General features: G+C 40.2%; 1 protein-coding gene across 3 annotated transcripts in view; it reads left to right on the top strand.

Annotated features, from left to right (window-relative positions):
* The first annotated feature begins 4 nt into the window (after positions 1-4).
* C19H1orf159 (chromosome 19 C1orf159 homolog) overlaps positions 5-21,775 on the top strand; it is a 27,811-nt gene continuing 6,040 nt past the window's right edge. The window contains exons 1-8 of one of the 3 annotated variants that reach the window (XM_034753404.1): positions 5-98; positions 1,916-2,042; positions 7,617-7,774; positions 7,934-8,024; positions 10,414-10,489; positions 12,931-13,035; positions 14,379-14,444; positions 16,320-16,454. In XM_034753404.1, coding sequence (XP_034609295.1) covers positions 7,953-8,024; positions 10,414-10,489; positions 12,931-13,035; positions 14,379-14,444; positions 16,320-16,454 — 454 coding nt within the window. In that variant the 5' untranslated portion in view covers positions 5-98; positions 1,916-2,042; positions 7,617-7,774; positions 7,934-7,952. The remainder of the gene's footprint in view (positions 99-1,915; positions 2,043-7,616; positions 7,775-7,933; positions 8,025-10,413; positions 10,490-12,930; positions 13,036-14,378; positions 14,445-16,319; positions 16,455-21,775) is intronic. The other 2 variants (XM_034753405.1, XM_034753403.1) reach the window with 2 other exon arrangements.

The following is a 21,775-nucleotide window of genomic DNA, read 5'->3' on the forward strand; positions in this document are numbered from 1 at the left end:
CCCAGGGAGGCGCAGGAGGGAGCGGGCTGGACGCCGCCTGAGGGCGGGGGGTACGAAAGGGAACCTGCTGGTGGCGGCTCTGGAGGTTCCTCACTCAGGTGAGGGGGTGGCCGTGGAGAGGGGCTTGAATCCCTCCTGGGCCTGCAGGGGCTTGAACCCCCCTCTTCGGGGGTGCAGAGTCACTCCGATGCCCGGGCGATACTCCGCTGTTGCCCCTGTGCCCCCTGCTCTGGGGGCTCAGGCCTGCCGGGTCCCCCAGCGAGGGGGGCGAAGGAGAGGGCTCGGGCTCCCCCGCATCCTGGGGTGTAGAAAGAGGGGGCGATGAGGGCTTGGGCCCCCCACATTCTCTGGGGTGCGGGGCCAAAGGCTTTGCCTCCCTCTGCAGTCGCGGGGGAGGGGAATCAGGAGGACGGGGTGGAGATCAAAGCCCCCATATTTTGTGGGGGACAAGTCGGAGTGAAGGTCAGGGGCCCCCATCTTCTATACGTGGGGGAGACAACAAGAGGATGGGGAATGACTAATGCCCCTTTTTTTCCTTTGGTGGGATGAGGCGTGAGGAGGAGAAACGCCCCAGTGTCTCTTCTTGTAACTCCCCCCCACCATATACTCACCTTTTTTAAGGGGGACAGTGGGGGACACATATTTGGGATTCAAATGGCCCTGGTGCCTTGTCCTGTAACCCCCTCAATACACCCATCTTTCTGGGGATGGGGGGGGCTCACATTTTTGGGATTCATTTTACTGGGTTTTGCTCAGCCTAGTTTAATCAGAATGAAGAAGGCTTAAAAAGTAAACTAAGCTTGAATGTGACTTAAAAATTGGCATTAAAACAGGCACGGCAAAAATTATTCATCTCAGGATTCTTCTAAAAAAACCCAAAATCTTAATAAAAACAAATGCCTGTCTTAACACTAGTAATTAGTGAAATTCCTGCAGTGGGTATAGGGAGGGAAAGTTACACAAAGGTTTCAAAGCTGCAGACAGAAAATAGCTTGTTGTAATATATTTAGCAAGCAATGTGAACCACAGAAAAATAGGGGGTGTGGAGAATACATTCCCTGGCAAAGAAGCTACTGTACATTTTAACTCGGGGAGCGGTTGCAGCATTTTGGTATGTAAGGGGAAGCCAAGAAAATAGAAATCTCTTTTCTTCCCAATCCTTACAAATAAATTATGTAAAATCAGATCTCTACCAAATCTAAGACCAGGAAATGCCCACATTTTTAGGCCGATTTGACAGTACAGAATCTCTCTCCAATGAAAGAATTTTTGTAATGTTCTTCTTATGAAAAAAAACCCCACTTTTTCAAATTATCATAGTTTGGCAGTCCTGGATTTTAGGTTTTGTTTTAAGGAAGTACTTTTTAAAGTGTGTTTACCAGTTTAATCTCTTTAATTGCACAAGAGCAGGCTTAGTAAGTATCTAAAAGCATTTCTAAAGCACCTGTAACTGGAGTATGTAACTATACTTTGGCAACAAACCCTGCCAACATTAATTTCTCTCATCAAACTTTGAAGGTAGCAGTAACAATTGTCATTGTAGAAGCAGTTATTGCAAACTTCTGACTGAACAATGATGGCAGTTTTGGGTCACCCAGTGGCTGCTTTAGGCACGTTCGAACCATGTAACTAACTCCTTTTCAGTAGAAACAAGGCTTAAAGTGAGTGTAATTTTCCACTCTTGTAGATAGAATGAGGGTCTGTTTCAATGCTTACAGGAGGCCTCACATATACTTATGTCAACTCTGTAGGTCCCAACTAAACTAGCACTGTCCTTATCATGGGTATGTGTTAGAAGATCAGGAAAAACAGGTAACAGAAGCTGGAAAAACAAGTCTTTTTTTAAGAAAGCTTTCCTTTGTAAGGGATTGTGATAAGCACAGCCCAAATAATTGCCTGTCCTTCTACTGTGTAGGTGTCTTGCTACATGTATTTGCAGTATGAATGAGAACCTAGCAGTACACCATGTTAAATTCCTCCTTCCTGAATAAAAAGCGTTTATGGAAGATCCAGTACTTCAGTATGAACCTCTGAAAAATTTGGTAAGTGGGAGTTTTTTGGCCTTTGCAAGTATGTGGTTTATGAAACTGGGATCTAATTTATTTTGCCTGTCTGATATCCTGACAGTTACGAGCAACTAAAGGTCAGAACTAAAAATGCATTTGGCAGCAGAATGGAGATGATAAAATTTCAAAATCTTATCTGGGAACTGAATCCACCTGAAATGTATGCACCAAATTTCTACCACCCACTCCCTTCCTTTTTTTTTTTCTTTTGTTTTGTTTTGTTTGACCTGTATCTGGAAACAAACAAACAAACTTGCGGATACAATTTTTTCATAATACTTAGTCCTGCCATGAGTGTAGGGGACTGGACTAGATGACTTCTTGAGGTCCCTTCCGATTCTATGATTGTAATACTGGACACAATGCTAAAAATACACCTATGCTAGTATAACTAATGACTATCCTTAATTTAAGTTTTGTTATTTTTAATAAACCTTGAGTTACAGAAGCACCCCTGCATCCAGGAAAGGGATAATTTTCTGGTTGTCAGGCTACAAGAGCCAAATAAATACTGCTGAGTAAAAATGTAAAGCATGTAGCTCATGCCTATTCGAGCACTTGAGATCAGAGCTGACAATAACTTAAGGTTTTAGTTTTTATTTTTAGCATTTTATGATAGGAAGTATCTAATGTTTAAGGATATGATTCTGTCATTGAGGTCACGGATTCCGTGGCTTTCCGGGACTACTTCTGGGGCAGAGCCAGAGCAGCTAGCCGGTGGTCAGCGCTGGACAGAGCGGTGGCTGCCCAGTCAACCCCGGGGCCACTGAACAGCTGACCAGCTACTGCAACAGTTGATCAGCGGTCAGCCCTGGGGCTGCCAAACAACTGACCAGGGGTCAGCCCCAGGCCTGCCAGAGCAGCGGTTCTCAGCCCGCCAGAGCAGCAGCTGGGTTTGGGTCAGCCCCCTGGGGGCTGGAGCAGCAGTGGTCAGCCACTGCCCCAGGAGCAGCTGCAAACCCGGCAGCACTCTGTTTGCCTCCCCTCTTTCTTCCCCCCAGGGATTTTAGGAAAAGTCAGGGACAGGTCACAGGCTTCCATGAATTTTTGCTTATTGCCTGCGACCTATCCCTGACTTTTACTAAAAATACTGTGACAGAATCTTACCCTTACTAATGTTTAATTGTAATATCTGTGTTTTCAAAATAAAGGATGTTGGCACTTATGGTCTGGGCTCCAGTTTGTGTGTCTTTTTTTTTTTTTAAACCGAAAGTGAAAGTCCTGCCAAATGTAGTACTCACCAGAGAACTGTTTTTCTAATTTATTTAAACAACAAGAAGTCCGATGGCCCCTTAAAGACTAACAGATTTATTTGGGCATAAACTTTAGTGGGTAAAAACCTCACTTCTTCAGATGCATAGAGTGAAAGTTACAGATGCAGGCATTATATACTGACACATGGAGAGAAGGGAGTTACTTCACAAGTGGAGAACCAGTTTTGACAGGGCCAATTCAATCAGGGTGGATGTAATTTGTTTCATTATGCATTATATTCTGAATAAGCTATCTCCTCCTGTTATAATGTCATTCTAAAGTCAACAGTATTACATTTCTGATTGCATAGGGGATGCAGTGTCTTTTCCCTCTAGTCTTTTCCCTCTGGTCAAGTGCTGACCATGGTGTTAGTAATAAGCCTATTAGTATTTGATAGCTAAAGGCCCATGTAAAATGAGATGTATGGTCTTGATTTATAGTGGATGGATGTCCACAGCACAACTACCATCAAAGTTGGTGCCCTATTTGGCTGTCTTGCACTTTGATTAGCATGGAGAATGAACTACTTACTACAAGCTGTCTTTGCACAAGGGATCCAAACACTGGCAGCAAAGTTTAAGGAACTTTGCATATGTTTTACCTGTTTTATTAATAACAAATTTGAGTTTCTAATTCTGTCTGACTCCTTTCATGAGCATTACTTTTCATTTAAACAAAATATATTATGTTACCAGCATCGCTTCACTGAATGTCCTATGCCTAATCCGATCAAGTATTCTTAATATATTTACAGGTTTCCACTCTTCTGCATTTATTTGCTCATAGATATTTCTCTGAGCGCAAATATTGGTTCAAATAAAATATAAAAGATGCCTTTATAGTTTGAGAGGGAGAAAGATCAATTCACTGGAAAGATTCAAAGGCATTTTTATCCAATTTCCTATTTCTGCTGGAACAGCTGCAGGAAAGATGTTCTATTTCACTACAATCATTAGCAGCTCTGAACAAGTAGCTGTCTGTAAATGTAATTGTCTCACTGTTGATTAGTACTCTAATGTATTTCAGGGATGGAAATACAAGAGGTGTGTGGAACCTATACCATAAACTTGTGTCCAACAAGAATGAGTACCAGTCATTCTGAAAGCATCTAGTTACTGATGTTTTCTTGTGCAGAAGATATTAAAATGTTCTTTCCTGAAAGATAAATATATTTAGATGACAGGAAAATACTTATTTAAATAAATAGTTTTCTTCTCTGACTCTCCAATATTTAACTTTAGTATACTAATGAAGCAAGTATTGACAGACATTTGTGTGTAGAGTCCAAAGTGATGAAAAATTGATCAGCATCTGACTATAACAGCTGAGGACATTTTCTCAGTGGAAGTCATATATAATCAAAGAAGCAATATTTACCTTTTTGAGGAGTGTGAGGTATAGAAGATAGACAAATTCTTTTTCTGAGAGTTGGCTATATTAATGAAACTCAAAATATTAAAGCTATACACACTGTCAACATGCTTTTTAAAGCTATACAATTGATTGCAGTGTTGAACTGCCTCGAAAAGTACCAAGAGTAGTGTTGTCTCCCCTGTGTCTGTTTATAGCAGCTGAAAATCTGGCCTAAAGTGCATGTGTCCTTTGCATGTAGCTCTATAAGTAGTCCATGTGATGAATATATTTTTCAGTCAAGTGTTTAAAAATGAGAAACTGGTCTACTACCACCTGAAAATTCTAGGGTACATGCTTCCTTATAGCCCACAAGGAACTTGGATTTGGTTTTAGTAACAGTCTGGGCAATAGACCAAACTATTTTTTTTTAATCTTATGACATTTTTGGATCTTGTTTGTCAATTGCACTATGAGTTACAAGCGAAGGCTTTAAAACTTTTTGTTTATTATAAAAACGTGGAAAACATAGGCTATTTTAAACTGGAATATTTTTCCACAAGGTAGGTCATTTTGAAATGTTTACCCTTGCCTTGTGATAAAACCTGTGTAATCTCCATTATTCCATTTTCTTACTAGAGGGAATTTTGTCACTCAGACTTGACCACTGGATGCATCTCATCTATAGTATTAGTGTACTGGTATTTTATTTTACCTTTTCACTGGTACGATTGAATTTCTAGACTCTTGTCACAGTAAGAGGACATTAAACTAAATCCTATGGAGACTTGTTATTGAAAGGCTTTATACTTGAAACAAAGCTGCATCTACATACTCAAAGTAGAATTATTCTTAGGATTTATATAACCATTTTACATTTTGATAATACCAAACAAAGATTAATATTCAGAACACCCTTATGAGGATAGGTAAGTGTGATCTCTATTTACAAATGTGTAAATTGAGGAGGGGAAAATTGAGTGTCTTGCCCAAGGCTGTACAAGAAATAAGTGGCAGAGGCAGTATTATCATTTAGGATTTGTTGGCACCTGTTTCTATACTCTGATCTCTAGACAAGTTGTCTTCTTAAGTAATCTCAGAAGAATGTTGATAATTGAGGTTTTGATTAAAACTAGCGATTGAGGTTTTAAACATGCTGTTGAATAATATACCTTGTTTTCACCAGTGGTTTGGGGACCTATTTGTGAATTACAAATTTATTTCCATCCTGCCCTAAAGATGTCCAATTTTGTAATCCCCAAATCTGAATCTTTTCCAGTCCTTTCAAATGCACTTTTTCTTCTGACGTATCTCCCCTCAATAGCCCATTTTATAGTTTGAGGTGACCCAAAGATCTCCCTTCCTAATGCAGTGCATTCAGCATGCGCTTCATAACGTAGAAGCAAGATGTGTGTAACTGTCGTTCCTGAGGTTCATTAATTCTCTGTTATAAATGTCTCATTTTGGAGAACCATCTTGTTCATGGGGGATACATACACTTTGTCTCCAAATACTGTAATCTGCACCAGTAACAGCAAGTCTAATCAAGTGCTCAGTCTTTTTCTGGAGTCTTCAATTATCAATGTCAGATAGTGCCAAGTACATAATGAACTTGAACTGACTGCTTATCATTTGGCAGTAGTGCCACTTTATTCATGTGTGTAAATTTAAATTTGAACTAATGGAATTGTGGAAGTTGTTGAATTGACACCATTGGAGACTTGACATTCTTTGATGTCCACTGTACCAGGTAGCATGCAGTGTAGTCTTTTCCCCCACTTTGCTCTGCCCGTGTGCTTAAATCATCCCTGACTGGAGGGACCTCTTCTAGGAGAAAGAGAGGAGTGTGTCTCCATAGCCCATTCAAGTCCTCAGTCTCTAGGTCTGAAAGAGCTGTGAAGGGGGCTAATTATAGTAGTGGTCACTGTGAGGGGTAGACCCTTTTCCTACCAAGACTACCAAACCGTTTGGTCCAATTTTTGGAGTTAGGGACAAGAAGTATGTCTGACTACTTTATCGTTTGGTATTAACAGAAAGACTTATAAAAGTTAAGATTTAAGGAGGTTTTCTCTCAATATAGAAGTCAAATTTGTTTAACATGGTTTATGTGGGTTCCTTTAGCTTTTTTTTTAATAATTTGTCGATTTTATAATTTGGTAATATCATAAATTATTTTAAAATTCACTCACAGGATCCTTTTTACTCAACAACACTTCAATAACTACTTTCGGTTTATTAAATGACACTGAAGGCCCATCTGGAGCTTTCAGCCTGCAGTCACCCTTTTTAGCTTTTTCTTCTTATTAGACTTATATCGGGGGGGTCTTTTATGTTTCCTCTGATATACTTTCCCTGCAGGTAGGCTGCTTTGAAAGTTTATTTTTTTCATAGTATTTCAGAGGGAAATGGGTCTGGCTACCACACACTGTATTGCCTGTAGAGTGTTTTGATAACATGGTGATAACATAGCAAGTGTTTGAACAGCACAGTCAGATCAAGGAGTTGAGGATACGTTTTTGGTTAGCTAAACTTTATTAGGACTGGGAGAAGGGGATTGACTTCCATTAGGGTCATTTTGGGCCTGGCTGGAAAAAGTGGGGAAGAGAAGACACCACATGTATGTAACAATAGTTTGAAAAACTACATTCTGCTTTATATGGAGATAGTTTCAAAATAATCTAATTTAAATTATTGCAGCCAGAAATCCTAACTAGCTAAACTTCTAATGTTGCATCTTAACTTGTAAACTTTATGAAGACTTCAGGTCTCTGTGCTGGGGAGAATAACTATGGCATTACCTTTCTGAAGGGCTGTTACTCTGTATCCTGATACGAATCCTTTGCAGTTCAGTGCTGCAGCCAGAGGAGTCGGTGGTTGTTGTGGGCAGGTTTATCAGCGATGGTGCCAGGCAGTAACTGTTCGTATTGCAATCCCATTGATTTTTAGATCATGGGTGTGGAATAGTCTCTGCATAGCCCTGTTTGGAGCAGACTGATAAGGCTCCTTGTTTCCTAGCAACCACACAGTCTGCCATATCCAGAAACCTGCCCCTCTGCAGCTGGAGTGAAAATTCTGAGTGTCTCAAATTTGTACCTTTAAACAAGGTAAGTCTTTCTCCTCTGAGACGCTGAATATAAAAGCCTTTATGTTCAGTTAAAATTAACATTTCATCAGAAGTTTGTTTTGGATGCAGAGAGAGAGAGAGAGAGATTCTATCTTCTTTGTCCTTAATATAGTGTTCCATTCTCTCTCTTTTTATTTAGACATTTCTCATTCCTGGGCATGGCAATGTCATATATCCTTCTCCTAACTAGACTCATAGCTGAAGTTACAAGCAAATCCACTGAAAGTTTGGTATGTATTATATGTCATAGCTCTGCATGAAATTTCATTCTGCTATGAATGAAATGGAGTTAAAATTGCCTGTTTATATGCTAAATTATCTTAGGAAGGAAGTGGGGGTTTTCCCCCTTAAAATGCTGTTTATAGAAGATTTTCTGATCACAAAAAAAGCAGCACACCCAGAACTTGCCTGTAAAAATTAATATCAGCTTTTCCTTCCTCCAAGCAGCGTTTGTGCCAATGAGCAATATGGTAGGTCAACGGAGCAAATCATGCCCAACAGGAATGAAGATCTAGCCCCCAAAATTGCAGTATTGATTGGATGCTCTGTCTAGACAATTTGGCAACTTGTGAGGGTGAACTTGTTCTGAAGATTGCCTGTCAATGCTTTGACTTTCCTCCCCCCCCCCCCCCCCCCGCCCACCCTGACACAAACCCACTGGCTAGAAGACATGCAGCTGGTCACACTCTGAAAAACATAGATAATCATGATTTTGAAAGCTTTTAATCTTTCTAGCTGCTTGGCAGTACAATAGCTACAAAAGTAGTCCAAAATATGGAAAGCTAAAATCAACTTTAAAAAGCTGCCCAAGGTTACAGGAAACTGCTGCTGCCTATTACACAGTGAATGGGCAGAAATTTATAACCTGTCTCCAGGACAGTTTGACCTATAAGCCTTTGTATGTACCAAGCTGCCTATTTTTCATTGACTGTGAGCCTTTCTGGTTCTTTAGTGTTCCCTGACTTCCCCTCCCACACTTGACTAACTGGGTGAAGTCTGCCGCAGTCATTACAAGTTTGATTATCTCAACCAGGTCAGGGATGAATGATACACTCTTCCTGATATCCTTGAACCTCATCACTTGCTTGATTAATTGATGACTGCCTGTAATAACAAATTCTGTGCTGGGTTGGTTTAGACTGACTTTGACCCTTTAGCCATATGCTTGGATACTAGCCTGATCTTGAGTTACTTTCCACCAAGCTCAGTGAATCTGTGAGTTTTGAGACTTGAACACCTTGGTATTTTTGAGAAAAAAAATCAGATTTAATAAAACTGCAAAGTTCCTGGCTCCCACCTCTGTGCCCAGTCCACTAGCCCATATTGTTTTTTTAGCCCCGTGAGGAAGAGGTTGTGTAGCTTAAATGACACTCTCATGCATTGCAACATGGATATCCAGAGACAGAATGGCTTTTCTGTAAGGGAGGAGTTATGATTGTAGTATCTGTTTTGCAAAACCACACATTTTTATTTTTAAAATTTAGCATCTGGTGTTTGGCTTGTTTACATGAATATGAAGTGCTCTAATGAGTGCTTTCACTTTATAGTACTGACATCCTAACAGTGAGAGAGTTTTTTTTTTTTTTTTTTTTTTTTATAACTGAGTTCTACTTTCTCTGCATATAAACGTCAAAAAGAGAGCAGTATTATTCAGGACGCTGTTTCATATGAGATTGGTTTTTGCCATGATTCTGACATGCATTATATTTTTCACCTATAATATTAATGCAAATCTCCCTTTTCTAAAGGTGCTCTATGAAATTAGGAAATTCCAATGCAAATGTGAAGTTTAATCAAAAATCAGCCTTATCCTCACTTTGGAGTATGGGGGAGGAATGAGGACCCTCAGATCTGTGCACAGAGGTCTTAGCTGCCTCTGCAGCAGTCCCCCTAGAGCCCACAGAGCGCACTCTGCTAGTCTAAGATCTGTGCAGGTGAAAGCAATGAGGACTAAGTGAGACAAGGTAGACATGCATCATCCCGCACATTTACTATGGAGTCCCCTTTCTGATGGGGATTCTCTTTTGCAGAGGGTTTCTGGGACAGCTGTGTCCCTGGGGAGTCCTTGGGGCTACCAGGAGTTAGAGCTGCTGTGAAGCACAGACCCTCACCATGGATGATCCTGGCCTCCTGTCCCCCTGGAATCTGCAGCTTTTTGAGTAGTCCTATGGCCTGTTCTGTAAGGGCCAAAGAAAATGATTAGGGAAAATGGCAACCATGCTGAGATCTCCTCCAGGGTTTTACCTCAGGAGAGAGTGATCCAGCCCATGGAGATGAACTGTACACTGTTCTAGAAAAGTTGGCAAGTGCTTTTACAAAGTGGTTCTATGAGGTCCCATCCAAAATCAACACTGACATGTACCTTCTTTTACATTTGTTCGCAAAGCCCTAATTTGGGCAGTTGCTGACTGGTCAAAACGATCTCATTGACGTAATCCAAACTGTTCTGTATCCTCTACTGCTGATTATTAAAAATTGACAATGAAGTGTTCATTGATACAATTTCAGCTGCCGCTGTAATTTGTTCCTTTTTCATTAGTTATGTACTGGGTAAGATTGAGCTGTGTTTTTAATAAAGCCAAGAGCTGTGGGAAATGTGCTGTAATGTTTTCTTTTTAGGTTTCACAGCCAGAATGCTGTATGGATGTATTGGATGCTAACAGCACCTGTCCAGTCACTAACCAGTGCAGTCCAGGTAGTGTCTTTGTCCAAGAGAAATTCCCAGAGCATTTTTCTGTAGCCAGTGGCAAAACACAGAAGATAATTAATTAGGGAAGGAAAGAAAAGTTACCGTACACATGCATCTTGAGGAATGTTCTCTGTATGAACACATGTAACTCTCATCAATTCTCATGGAAACTGTATGCTCACATGGGGAGGATAGTAGCCTGGCATTGCTGAACTCTTTCTTCAGTTTTCACATACCATAAAGTGGTATGATGCAAAGTGTACTATAAATTAATATTTACAAGCACATGTGATACAAAAATACAGTAATATACAGCTAAGGGGGTGGGAAGAAAGACTTAACCCATGGCTAATATGATGCAAATGTACTATCTCTTATTACGAGGAAATGATGTGGGTTCCCTTTTGTGCCACTTAAAGCAGACTTTCAGAGAAATATTAATTGATTTCCCACCTCCTTTTATCATTCTCCAACAATGCCAGGAGAAAAGATGATCTAATGTTTGTAAAAATCCACCTTTGTTTAAGGTGAAGTGGAAAGTTTTAAAAAATAACCAAACTCTTCTAGACTCAAGATCGGTAGGATAGCATATATGCTTCAATATTACTGATTCTTTGTAGAACTAAAGAATTGAAAATCACGTTTTTTCTTTCTTATGACTAAAACCATGGGTTCTGTCTTTTCCTCATATTAAATATTAAAAGGTATTTTAAGGTTCATTATTTTTCTAAGCTAAATGCTTTGCTGCTCAGTTACTTAAACATTACATGATTACTACATTCATTTCTGTTCTTAAATGATCTGAGATGTGGCACAAACTGTTGTCCATAAATCTTATAGATTCACATCTTCTTGCATCATGCTATAAATGTTAAACTATTGAAATCTTGGTGTCAGATAAAATACTTTGTTGCTTTCTTCTTATTCACTATAGAAAGGCTTTGCCCTTACAGTGGGTGTGTTTGTGTTTAGATTAAATGTCAGGTGTAATTTATTACTAAGGGCATCAAATGTGCAGCTTCCCTCGGAGGAAAACCTACCAGCAGAGCTGTTTTCCAATCAGTGCTTTACTAATAGTGTGCTTTATGGAATAATTGATTCCAGTTTGGCTAAAGGCTGTGGAGGACTGGATTTTAGCCTACATAGTGAGTTTTTGCTTTAGAATCTAGACCAGGGGTCGGCAACGTTTGGCACGCGGCTCGCCAGGGTAAGCACCCTAGCGGGCCGGGACAGTTTATTTACCTGCTGACGCGGCAGGTTCAGCCAGTTGCAGCTCCCACTGGCCGTGGTTCGCCGTCCCGGGCCAATGGGGGCGGCGGGAAGCCGCGGCCAGCACATCCCTCGCCCGCGACACTTCTCGCCGCCCTGATTGGCCCGGGACGGCGAACCGTGGCCAGTGGGGGCTGTGATCAGCCGAACCTGCAGCGTCAGCAGGTAAATAAACTGGCTGGGCTCGCCAGGGTGCTTACCCTGGTGAGCCGCGTGCCAAACGTTGCCAACCCCTGATCTAGACTGTAACACGATTTAGCAGGAATATCCTTCTAATCATCCAGCTCCTGGGTCATAAGACCCAGAATGAAGCCACTACTGCTTTATTCTATTAAATAAAGTTAGTGCTGAAGAGGTGCCTTAACTTTTTTTCCTGTCTCAGCAAAGATAGAAACTTGTGCCTTTAAACATAAATTGAGAGACAAATGATATCACTGAAGACACAAATTTAATCAGTTTTCAGCCCTCATTGGTAGGATGGCTGATATAAAAGACCCCACTTACCTGTCATGGAATAGTTCAAACAGGATTAAGTGCTTGTAAACTGATGCAAACTATACAATACCAAAGAAGTTTGGGCAATAGAAAAATACTGTATTATAGGCCAACTTCATATTGTTCGTTACTAGCCCTCGAGTGATTGACAGGGTTGAGTCCAATATATCCTGATGCAGGAGCTCCTTTACTCGTTCTTAGCATCTTTATGCCTCTCTCTCTACCTTAGCTTGTGATATAATACACAGACGTGGTCTTAAATCTTGTTTTAGCTGGATGGGGACCCGGAGAGGGCAGGAAAAATATAAGCAGTGAGGTTCCTTCTTTTCTGGGAGTTCTGAAGGGATGGCATGGAGGGATTGGAAAATTTTCCTGTTTTTCATAATTTAAAAAACTAAATGGTGAATGGAGCTACATGAAAATAACCTCCTAGCATGTGCTTGCTTGTAACTGATTTCTCCTTAATGTCCTTTATATGTAGGATAACACCTTGTTTCCTTGTTGCAGCAGGCACATTAGAAATTAAAGCTTTTTTTTTTTTTTTGTGTAGTATGATAGTAAGTAAGTAAGACATTTTATGCAGGAAGCCTGTGTTCTCAGGTGCTTGATTCTGGAGACTAGAAGGATGTTCCTGACATTTCTCATGCCATTTCCAGCTCAGTGTACATTTTGTTCTTGTGCAGGTTGTTACAGAGAGTGGAATGAGGATGGGAGTAGCAGTTGCATTAAATGCAAGAATGAAACCACTTCTGTTGCGTCAACTTACAATCTGACCGATTGTAGAAATAGTAAGTCATCTGCCATCCCCGGTCCAGTTTTTTTTTTTTTTTTTTTTTGCACTGGGGCCTCTTTATACACATTCAGTTCAACCAAGACTGTCCCGTAAAAGATTCTGAGGATTTCCATTCCTAGTTTTCTTCTCTGAAATTTCCATCATTCTCAGAGGCCCTACTGCACCTTTGGGTGACAAACCCATGAGAACTTTCCTGAAATCAACCAGCAGAGACTGCTGTAGAGCAGTGTGAGGCACAGCATCCCGTAATCGATGATCTTTTGTCTCCTAATCTTCTTTAGACACCTTTTGTTTACACATTAGAACAGCGATAGGTAACCTATGGCACGTGTGCCAAAGATGGCACGCAAGCTGATTTTTCAGTGGCACTCACACTGCCCGGGTCCTGGCCACCGGTCCAGGGGGCTCTGCATTTTAATTTAATTTTAAATGAAGCTTCTTGAACATTTTAAAAACCTTATTTACTTTAAATACAACAATAGTTTATATATTATAGATTTATAGAAAGAGCCCTTCTAAAAACGTTAAAATATATTACTGGCACGTGAAACCTTAAATTAGAGTGACTAAATGAAGACTTGGCACACCACTTCTGAAAGGTTGCCGACCCCTGTATTAGAATATCTGATCTTTACAATCAAATGCAATATCCAACCCATATCTTTCTGTGGCTTTTAAGAACTCTCAGTATCCGTAACATGCAGAACTCAAACAAATACCAAAATGTGGTGTTGTTTTTTAAGAACAAACAAACTTGCATCAGACAAATAATTAACATTGAATTTCTTGAATGATTTAATCACTATTTTCAGAAACAGGCATTTACCATAGGCACATACTAAGGATTCCTTCAGACCTCAAATAACTCTTTTATTCAGGAAGCTGGACTGCACTATCCCATATGTAAGAGGCCCCATTTCTCATTTTTGTTCTCCTCTGAGTAGGGTGACCAGACAGCATAGGGTGACCAGACAACAAAGTGAAAAATAAGGATGGGGGTGGGGGGTAATAGGAGCCTATATAAGAAAAAGACCCAAAATTGGGACATCTGGTCACCCTACCTCTGAGCAGTCCATTTCATTTAATTAATAAATTGTTTAGCAAAACTAGCAGAAGAGCTTGAGAGGCTTCCTGTAAGGGCAATGCAGTAATGAACTTTTGCCTGAAGAGGGTGATCATGCGCCTCTTCTTTATTTCTCCCGGGAAGTGGTAGAGGTGCTGTTATCTCATGAGAGAAACCAAGCATCAGATATGATATGATGACTTATGTCACTCAAAACCTTTTCTAAAGCTGCACTGAATTTAATGCTTCATAAAAATGCATTTTTCCCCATATAGCTGATACCAGAGGAATGAATTTTCAAATGAATATAAGTACCGTAACCCCCTTTCTACAGAATATAGGTAAGTAAATGGAATTGTCTTGTATTGGGGGGTAGCCACTCTAAAGTTTTTCCTGTTGTCATCTGCATCCGCTTGACAACATAGCATTTGATACAATCTCGGTGAGATGTTTTCTCCCATATTTTTAAGCGTAGCAGCTGTTTTAGAGTTGTTAATTATTCCAGACTATAGGAGTTTTTATTACATTTTTTAAAAAAGCCAAATTTTGAGATAACTGCACTTCTTCTGCAGGATGGTGTTTTGTCATGATGCATTTTGCTCAGAGAGAAACAGTTATGCCAGTTACTTGCCAGCTGATTTTTAAACCTGATGCTGCAGCAAGTGTTGTGGGATTTTTTTGGTATGCCAGTTGCCAATTCTAATTAGACCTGATGCCTAATGACTCTGACTGGCTCTTCTAGGGCTTGAAACTTTTTGTTTCTGGAGCTGGTTGTAAACTATACCAGTTACTTCAACTTGACTCCTTACATGTATTGTTTCACTTGTACTTGTACTGCAAGCAAATATAAATTGAAAATATCTAGATTGCTGAAGTATGGCCCACTACTGGAGGTAAGATCCCAGACAAGGTGATTCAGTGATCTACTCTAGAATAACCACTTAATGTGAATGCTCATGAAGTGAGAGCGTAAATGGTATAGTCATTAACAATATTCACATATAGTTGGGTGCTATACAAGCTCCTTCCAGACAGCTCTGCCAGTGCACATAAATCTTGACCTGCAGGACCTCTTGCTATTGTATCCCTGTACTTCTCTGGCAGAGCCCACCGGAGATGCCCAGTTGTGTTATTTTATGATCTGCACAGAAGGGGAGTGGGGGCTCTTGGATGTGAGTGATTCCTGGTTTCTCAATCAAGTTCTAATTCATTTATGAGTATAAAACAAGTGCTGCTTATTTCCTTTTATACTACGTGTGATGTAATAGAGGTAAATCGCCTTTGCATCTGGCCCTGTGAAACTTGTACCCAAATGGTAAAGAAGAAGAGCTATCCTGCCCAGGGAAACTGAGGACTAATATATAGCTTTTTAAAAAAAAAGGAATTGCAAGATCTAGGGAATAGCTTTGGGAACTTAAGACAATCTATGTAGTGTTGTACTAAAAATCTCACTATCCCAAGTGTTTAAAATCTCATTAAACATCTTTTGTCCCTGGCCCTGAATGAAGCAAATTAAAAACAGAATGAAGCCAGAATTTGTACTGAAGTAAAGTCTTTGTATTCCATTTACAGTAAATACCAGAGATGTGGTGTATCTGCTGTTTCTGTGTCCGGAACACAAGAATTTCAGCATTCCTCTGCTTCGTAAAATAAATCTATGCCACCTCATGTGATCATGACCTTAAACAAAATAAAAGTTAAGCAAATTGAGCAAATGTTCTGGAGAAATTTTTTTGCTAGTGTCTAACTTCCTTTTGAGGTATTACAGATTGGCCATTTTGAAGGCAGAATATCAGATTTAATGACCAATGGCCTGACTCAATCCTGTATTGGGCAATTTAAATTTACCTTAAGTATTCTTATTATTTTGGTTACTAATCCACTTTTGTTCAATGCCTGGCAACCGCGGGTTTGAAAAGGATAAAGAAGGAAACACTTGGGACAAAAATCTGTGGATATCTTTAGGAAAACATAATTAAAATAGTGTAGGTAGAGGCTAAAACACAGGAAAATTAGTATTGGAGGATGTTTCCTAATAATTTTGATGAGGTTTTCTGTTTGATATTTTGATACACAAAATAAATGTTCTTCTCTCATCTAAATGTAAGCATATTTACTCTGTATTCTCTATAGTAGTGATGGGAGAATAAATCCCTTTGCCCCTTGTATCTTAGTGGTTTCTAGTAAATAACCGGCTATTTCCTCTGATTTCACAGGGGGCTCAGAAGTGGCAGCCTCTCTCATTTTAGGGACATTCTTCATCAGTTTATTCCTGATACTGTCTGTGGCTTCATTCTTCTACCTCAAACGTGCCAATAAACTTCCAAATATGTTCTACAGAAGAAATAAAGGTAAAGTGTTTCTTAGTCATTCTCCGTTTCATCATTTATTTACAGTTTAGCTGGGAATTTGAGAGAAGGCCAAAATCTTTTCCATTTGTTTTGGAGTTCCATGATCTACATTATTTTTAATGTACATATTGTAATCTGTTCTGTGCACTTCTGTACTGGAACCAGTGCAGTCCTACGTATGTGTAAATGAACTGGAAAAAGAGGTAAACAGTGAGGTGGCAACATTTGCAGATGATACAAAATTACTCAAAATAGTTAAGTCCAAAGCAGATTGCAAACAGTTACAAAGGGATCTCACAAAACTGGGTGACTGGGCTACAAAAATGGCAGATGAAATTCATTGTTGATAAATGCAAAGTAATGCACATTGGAAAACATAATCTCAACTATAAATACAAAATAATGGTGTCTAAATTAGGTATTACCACTGAAGAAAGAGATCTTGAAGTCATTGTGAATAGTTCTCTGAAAACATCCACTCAATGTGCAGTGGCCATCAAAAAAGCTAACAATGATAGGAACCATTAGGAAAGGGATAGATAAGACCATAAATATCATCATATCACTCTATAAATCCATGGTATGCCCACATACTGAGCACTGCATGCAGTTCTGGTTGACCCTTCTCAAAAAAGATATATTAGAAATGGAAAAAGTACAGAGAAGGGCAACAAAAATGATTAAGGGTATGGGTTCTAGATAGACTTATGTGTAGTGTGTGGGAGGAGCCGGTGGTCGTGGTACATGTAGGTACCAATGACATAGGGAAGGATAGGAGAGAGGTCCTGGAGGCCAAATTTAGCCTGCCAGGTAAGGGATTGAAGTCCAGGACCTCTATGGTAGCATTCTCTGAAATGCTTCCAGTTCCACGCGCAGGGTGAGTTAGACAGGCAGAACTGAAAGGTCTCAATGCATGGATGAGATGATCGTGTAGGGAGGAGGGATTACGATTTATTAGGAACTGGGGAAACTTTTGGGAAAGTGGGAGCCTATATAGGAAGGATGGGCTCCACCTAACCCAAAATGGAACCAGATTGCTGGCACTTAAAATTAAAAAGACCGCAGAGCAGTTTTTAAACTAAGGGCTGGGGGAAAGCCGACAGGTGCAGGGGAGCATGTGGTTCCAACAGACACATCCCTTAGAGGGTGGATCTATTAATGGAGATTCTCTATGTCCTAGTAAGGAGACGAGGATGGAAAATGATAAAATACAGGTAGGATCTGATGAAAAACAGTCAAATGAAAAGAAAGTCCCATTCAATTACATCATGTAATGGCAGACAGCTAAAAAGTGACAGGCTTTTTAAGTGCTTATATACAAATGCTAGAAGTTTAAATAATAAGATGGATGAACTAGAGCGCCTCATATTAAATGATACTGATATAAAAGGCATCACAGAAACTTGGTGGAATGAGGATAATCAATGGGATACAATAATACTTTCCAATACTAATATTGGAAAGACAGAACAGATCATGCTGGTCAGGGAGAGGCACTATATGTGAAAGAAAGCATAGAATCAAATAATTTTAAAATCTTAAATTAACCAAACTGTACCATAGAATCTCTGTGGATAGTAATTCCATGCTCTAATAATAAGACTATCACAGTAGGGATATATGACCGACCACCTGACCAGGATGGTGATAGTGACTACGAAATGCTCAGGGAGAGTAGAGAGGCTATTAAAATAAAAAACTCAATAATAATGAGGGATTTCAACTTTCAACTTTCCCTATGTTGACTGGGTACATGTCACCTCAGGACGAGAGGCAGAGATAAAGTTTCTTGACACCTTAAATGACTGCTTCTTGGAGCCCACAAGAGGAAAGGCAATTCTTGATTTAGTCCTAAGTGGAGCACAGGATCTGGGTCAAGAGGTGAATATAGCTGGACCGCCTGGTAACAGTGACCATAAATTTAATTATATTAACATCCCTGTGGTGGGGAAAACACCACAGCAGCACAATGCTGTAACATTTAATTTCAGAGTGTGGGAGTACACAAAATTGAGGAAGTTAGTTAGAAATTAAAAGGTGCAAAAAGTGAAATCCCTGCAAGCTGCACAGTCAATCTGTGGAATTCCTTATCAGAGGATGTTGTGAAGGCCAAGACTATAACAGGGTTCAAAAAAGAACTAGATAAGTTCATGTAGGATAGGTCCATCAATGGCTATTAGCCAGGATGGACAGGGATGGTGTCCCTAGCCTCTGTTTGCCAGAAGCTGGGAATGGGTGACAGGGGATGGATGACTTAATGCTTACCTGTTCTGTTCATTCCCTTTGGGGCACCTGGCATTGGCTACAGTCGGAAGACAGGATAGTGGGCTACATGGACCTTTGGTCTGACCCAGTCTGGCCATTCTTATGTTCTTATGAACAGCTTCCATAGGAGGAGAGATTAAAAAGACTAGGACTGCTCAGCCTGGAAAAGGAATGATGAAGGGAGGATATGATAGAGGTCTATAAAATCATGAATGGTGTGGAAAAAGTGACTTGGGAAGTGTTATTTACCCCTTCACATAACATAAGAACTGGGGTCACCCAATGAAATTAATAGGCAGCAGGTTTAAAACAAACAAAAGGAAGTACATCTTCACACAACGCACAATCAACCTGTGAAACTTGTTGCCAGGGGATGTTGTGAAGGCCAAAACCACAAATAGATTAAAAAAAACATTAGGGAAGTTCATCAGGAGGATAGGTCCATCAATGGTTATTAGCCAAGATGGTCAGGGATGCAACTCCTCTGGGTGTCCCTAAGCCTCTGACTGCCAGATGCTGGGAGTGGATAAACGGGATGGATCACTTGATGATTGCCCTATTCTGTTAATTTCATTTGAATCATCTGACATTGTCCCCTGTCAGAAGACAGGATACTGGGCTAGAAAGGTTTTGGAATCTCCGTCATTGGAGGTTTTTAAGAGCAGGTTAGACAATCACCTGTCAGGGAAGGTCAAGATAATACTTAGTCCAAGATAATACTTGAGTGCAGGGGACTGGACTAGAAGACCTCTCAAGGTCCCTTCCAGTCCTATGATTTTATGGACCATTGTTGTGACCCAGTATGGTCATTCTTATGTTCTTATACATGGAGTAAACACTTCCTCTGCACTCTATGTATATTTTTTGTGGCAATACAGAACTATTTTCAGTTTAGTTTTTGCATGGATGCTTCTTGTGCAGCATCAGTGACTAACACCAGTTGAATTATTTTATGGTTTCAAAGGATCCAACAATCCAGCCCTTCACCTTAGATGGTACTAAATGGTCTATATCTAGGGTACACACTAATGCTATGTGGACAGGCAGCATTTTTAGAGAATTTGACAATACTTTTCATCCAAGGCACTCCAAGCACTTTGGAAAGTTTTATTAAGCCCCACACACTGATGTTTTATACCAGCTTTACAGATAGGGAAACTGATGCACAGAAGGACAAGGGATTTACCCAAGATGAGGCAGCAGCAGCAAAATTAGGAAGAGAACCAAAGATTCCTGGTTATTCCTCTGCTCTAACCACTACACTTGCCTCTGTGTTTCACGTGGGATTATTTGGGAGCCCCAGAAACAGAGGAATGACACATTTTATGACAGGAATTCTTCCATTTTATTGCGAGCTCTCCCCTGCCCACCATTAGTTTCTGCTTTTGTAGAACAATATTGGAAAGAAATGTAAATCTGAAATGCAGCTGTGTAGCTATAATCTAATGAGCTGAATTCATCCCTGTGGTAACTCATGAAAGCCAGTAGAATTATACCAGGTATAAATTTTGCCCAATATGTAATTTTTATGGAATCAGCTGGATTTTTCACTCTCTCTCTTCAGTTGCAGAATCTGTGTAAAACAATACTGTGTACATTATTGCCCCCTAACTTTTCCTGGTCAGGGAGCAAGTGTGTAAATATAGTGTAGCTCAACTTCTGCACAAATTTTGAAATAATATAGAAATGTATCTGTATTTCTCTACTTGTCCCGACCCCTTCTCTGTCAACCCCACGTGTAATAGCTGCCATTTAAGAGGTTCTACCAGTTTAACAATGAGCTACTCTTAGTCAGATCCATCCACTGATCAGCTGGGTACCCCCTCACCTCCATTTAGCTTCTAACAGAGCCAATTCAAAACAAGACAGTCTCAACAGAAATCAGTAAATAAGAGCAATACACAAGCAAGGAGGAACGTGAGATCAAAGTGACACGTAACCTTAATTGCATAACACAGTTCCAGTGAATTTGGTGGCACTTAATATAAAGTGTACAATAATAGACACCTAGATGCTAAGCTATTTTGTGCTAAAGAAACTGTTAGTATCATGAAAACTGACAAATTGAAACCTGTTTTTACAAGTTTCTTTCAATAGGTTTAGGTACCACAGGTCTCCCTTTGGGTGTTTATAAGTGGGTCAAGAGCTATCATGCTGTGACATCTAATCTGGCAGGTCACCAAACTTGTGATGTTTAACTACATCTAGACTAGAATTTCCACTTTTTTGTGCTGCTAGTTCCCTTTTGTGCTAACATGTCACAATGTTGAAACCGAGGTTTTTATCTGAGGGAGAAGAGTTCAGAGCCTACTGGAGGGAATCTCGTAGGATTTCTGCCAGGCTGAATTTCATTTTGCCTGGCTATTTGCTTTGTTGTCAGTAAAGGTTGGTATCTCCCAGTTTCTTCTGCTGCTTCTGACTGCTATATCCTTCTATCTCCACACCATTTGCTGCCTTCACGCACTGACAGCGAGCTTCTACTGCTTTTCTTCCATGGCAGCTCCTTCAAAGCCAAGTGATGCTCCGGTGGCCTCCTCAGGGAGCAAAATAAGAACTGATTTAACCCTGTAAAAATAACTGTTTCCTGGAGAGCTTGAGAATCCTGTGTCCTTAATGCACAAAAGCATCTTCTGGGCAACGTGCTCTGATTTCCAAATACTCTTGTACTGATGTCTCCTCCAAAGCAATGGAGGGAGAATTCTCCCTCAAGTGTTGGTTGGGATATTGGGCCTATCAGATTGTTCATTGTGAAGAATTTCTACAATACATAAAAAGCAACAGAGGGTCCTGTGGCACCTTTAAGACTAACAGAAGTATTGGGAGCATAAGCTTTCGTGGGTAAGAACCTCACTTGAAGAAGTGAGGTTCTTACCCACGAAAGCTTATGCTCCCAATACTTCTGTTAGTCTTAAAGGTGCCACAGGACCCTCTGTTGCTTTTTATGTATTGTAGAAATTCTTCACAATGAACAATCCGATAGGCCCAATATCCAAACTAACACTTGAGGGAGAATTCTCCCTCCATTGCTTTGGAGGAGACATCAGTACAAGAGTATT

The sequence above is a fragment of the Trachemys scripta genome, chromosome 19, assembly GCF_013100865.1.
Source record: "Trachemys scripta elegans isolate TJP31775 chromosome 19, CAS_Tse_1.0, whole genome shotgun sequence".
NCBI classification, from domain to species: domain Eukaryota; kingdom Metazoa; phylum Chordata; order Testudines; family Emydidae; genus Trachemys; species Trachemys scripta.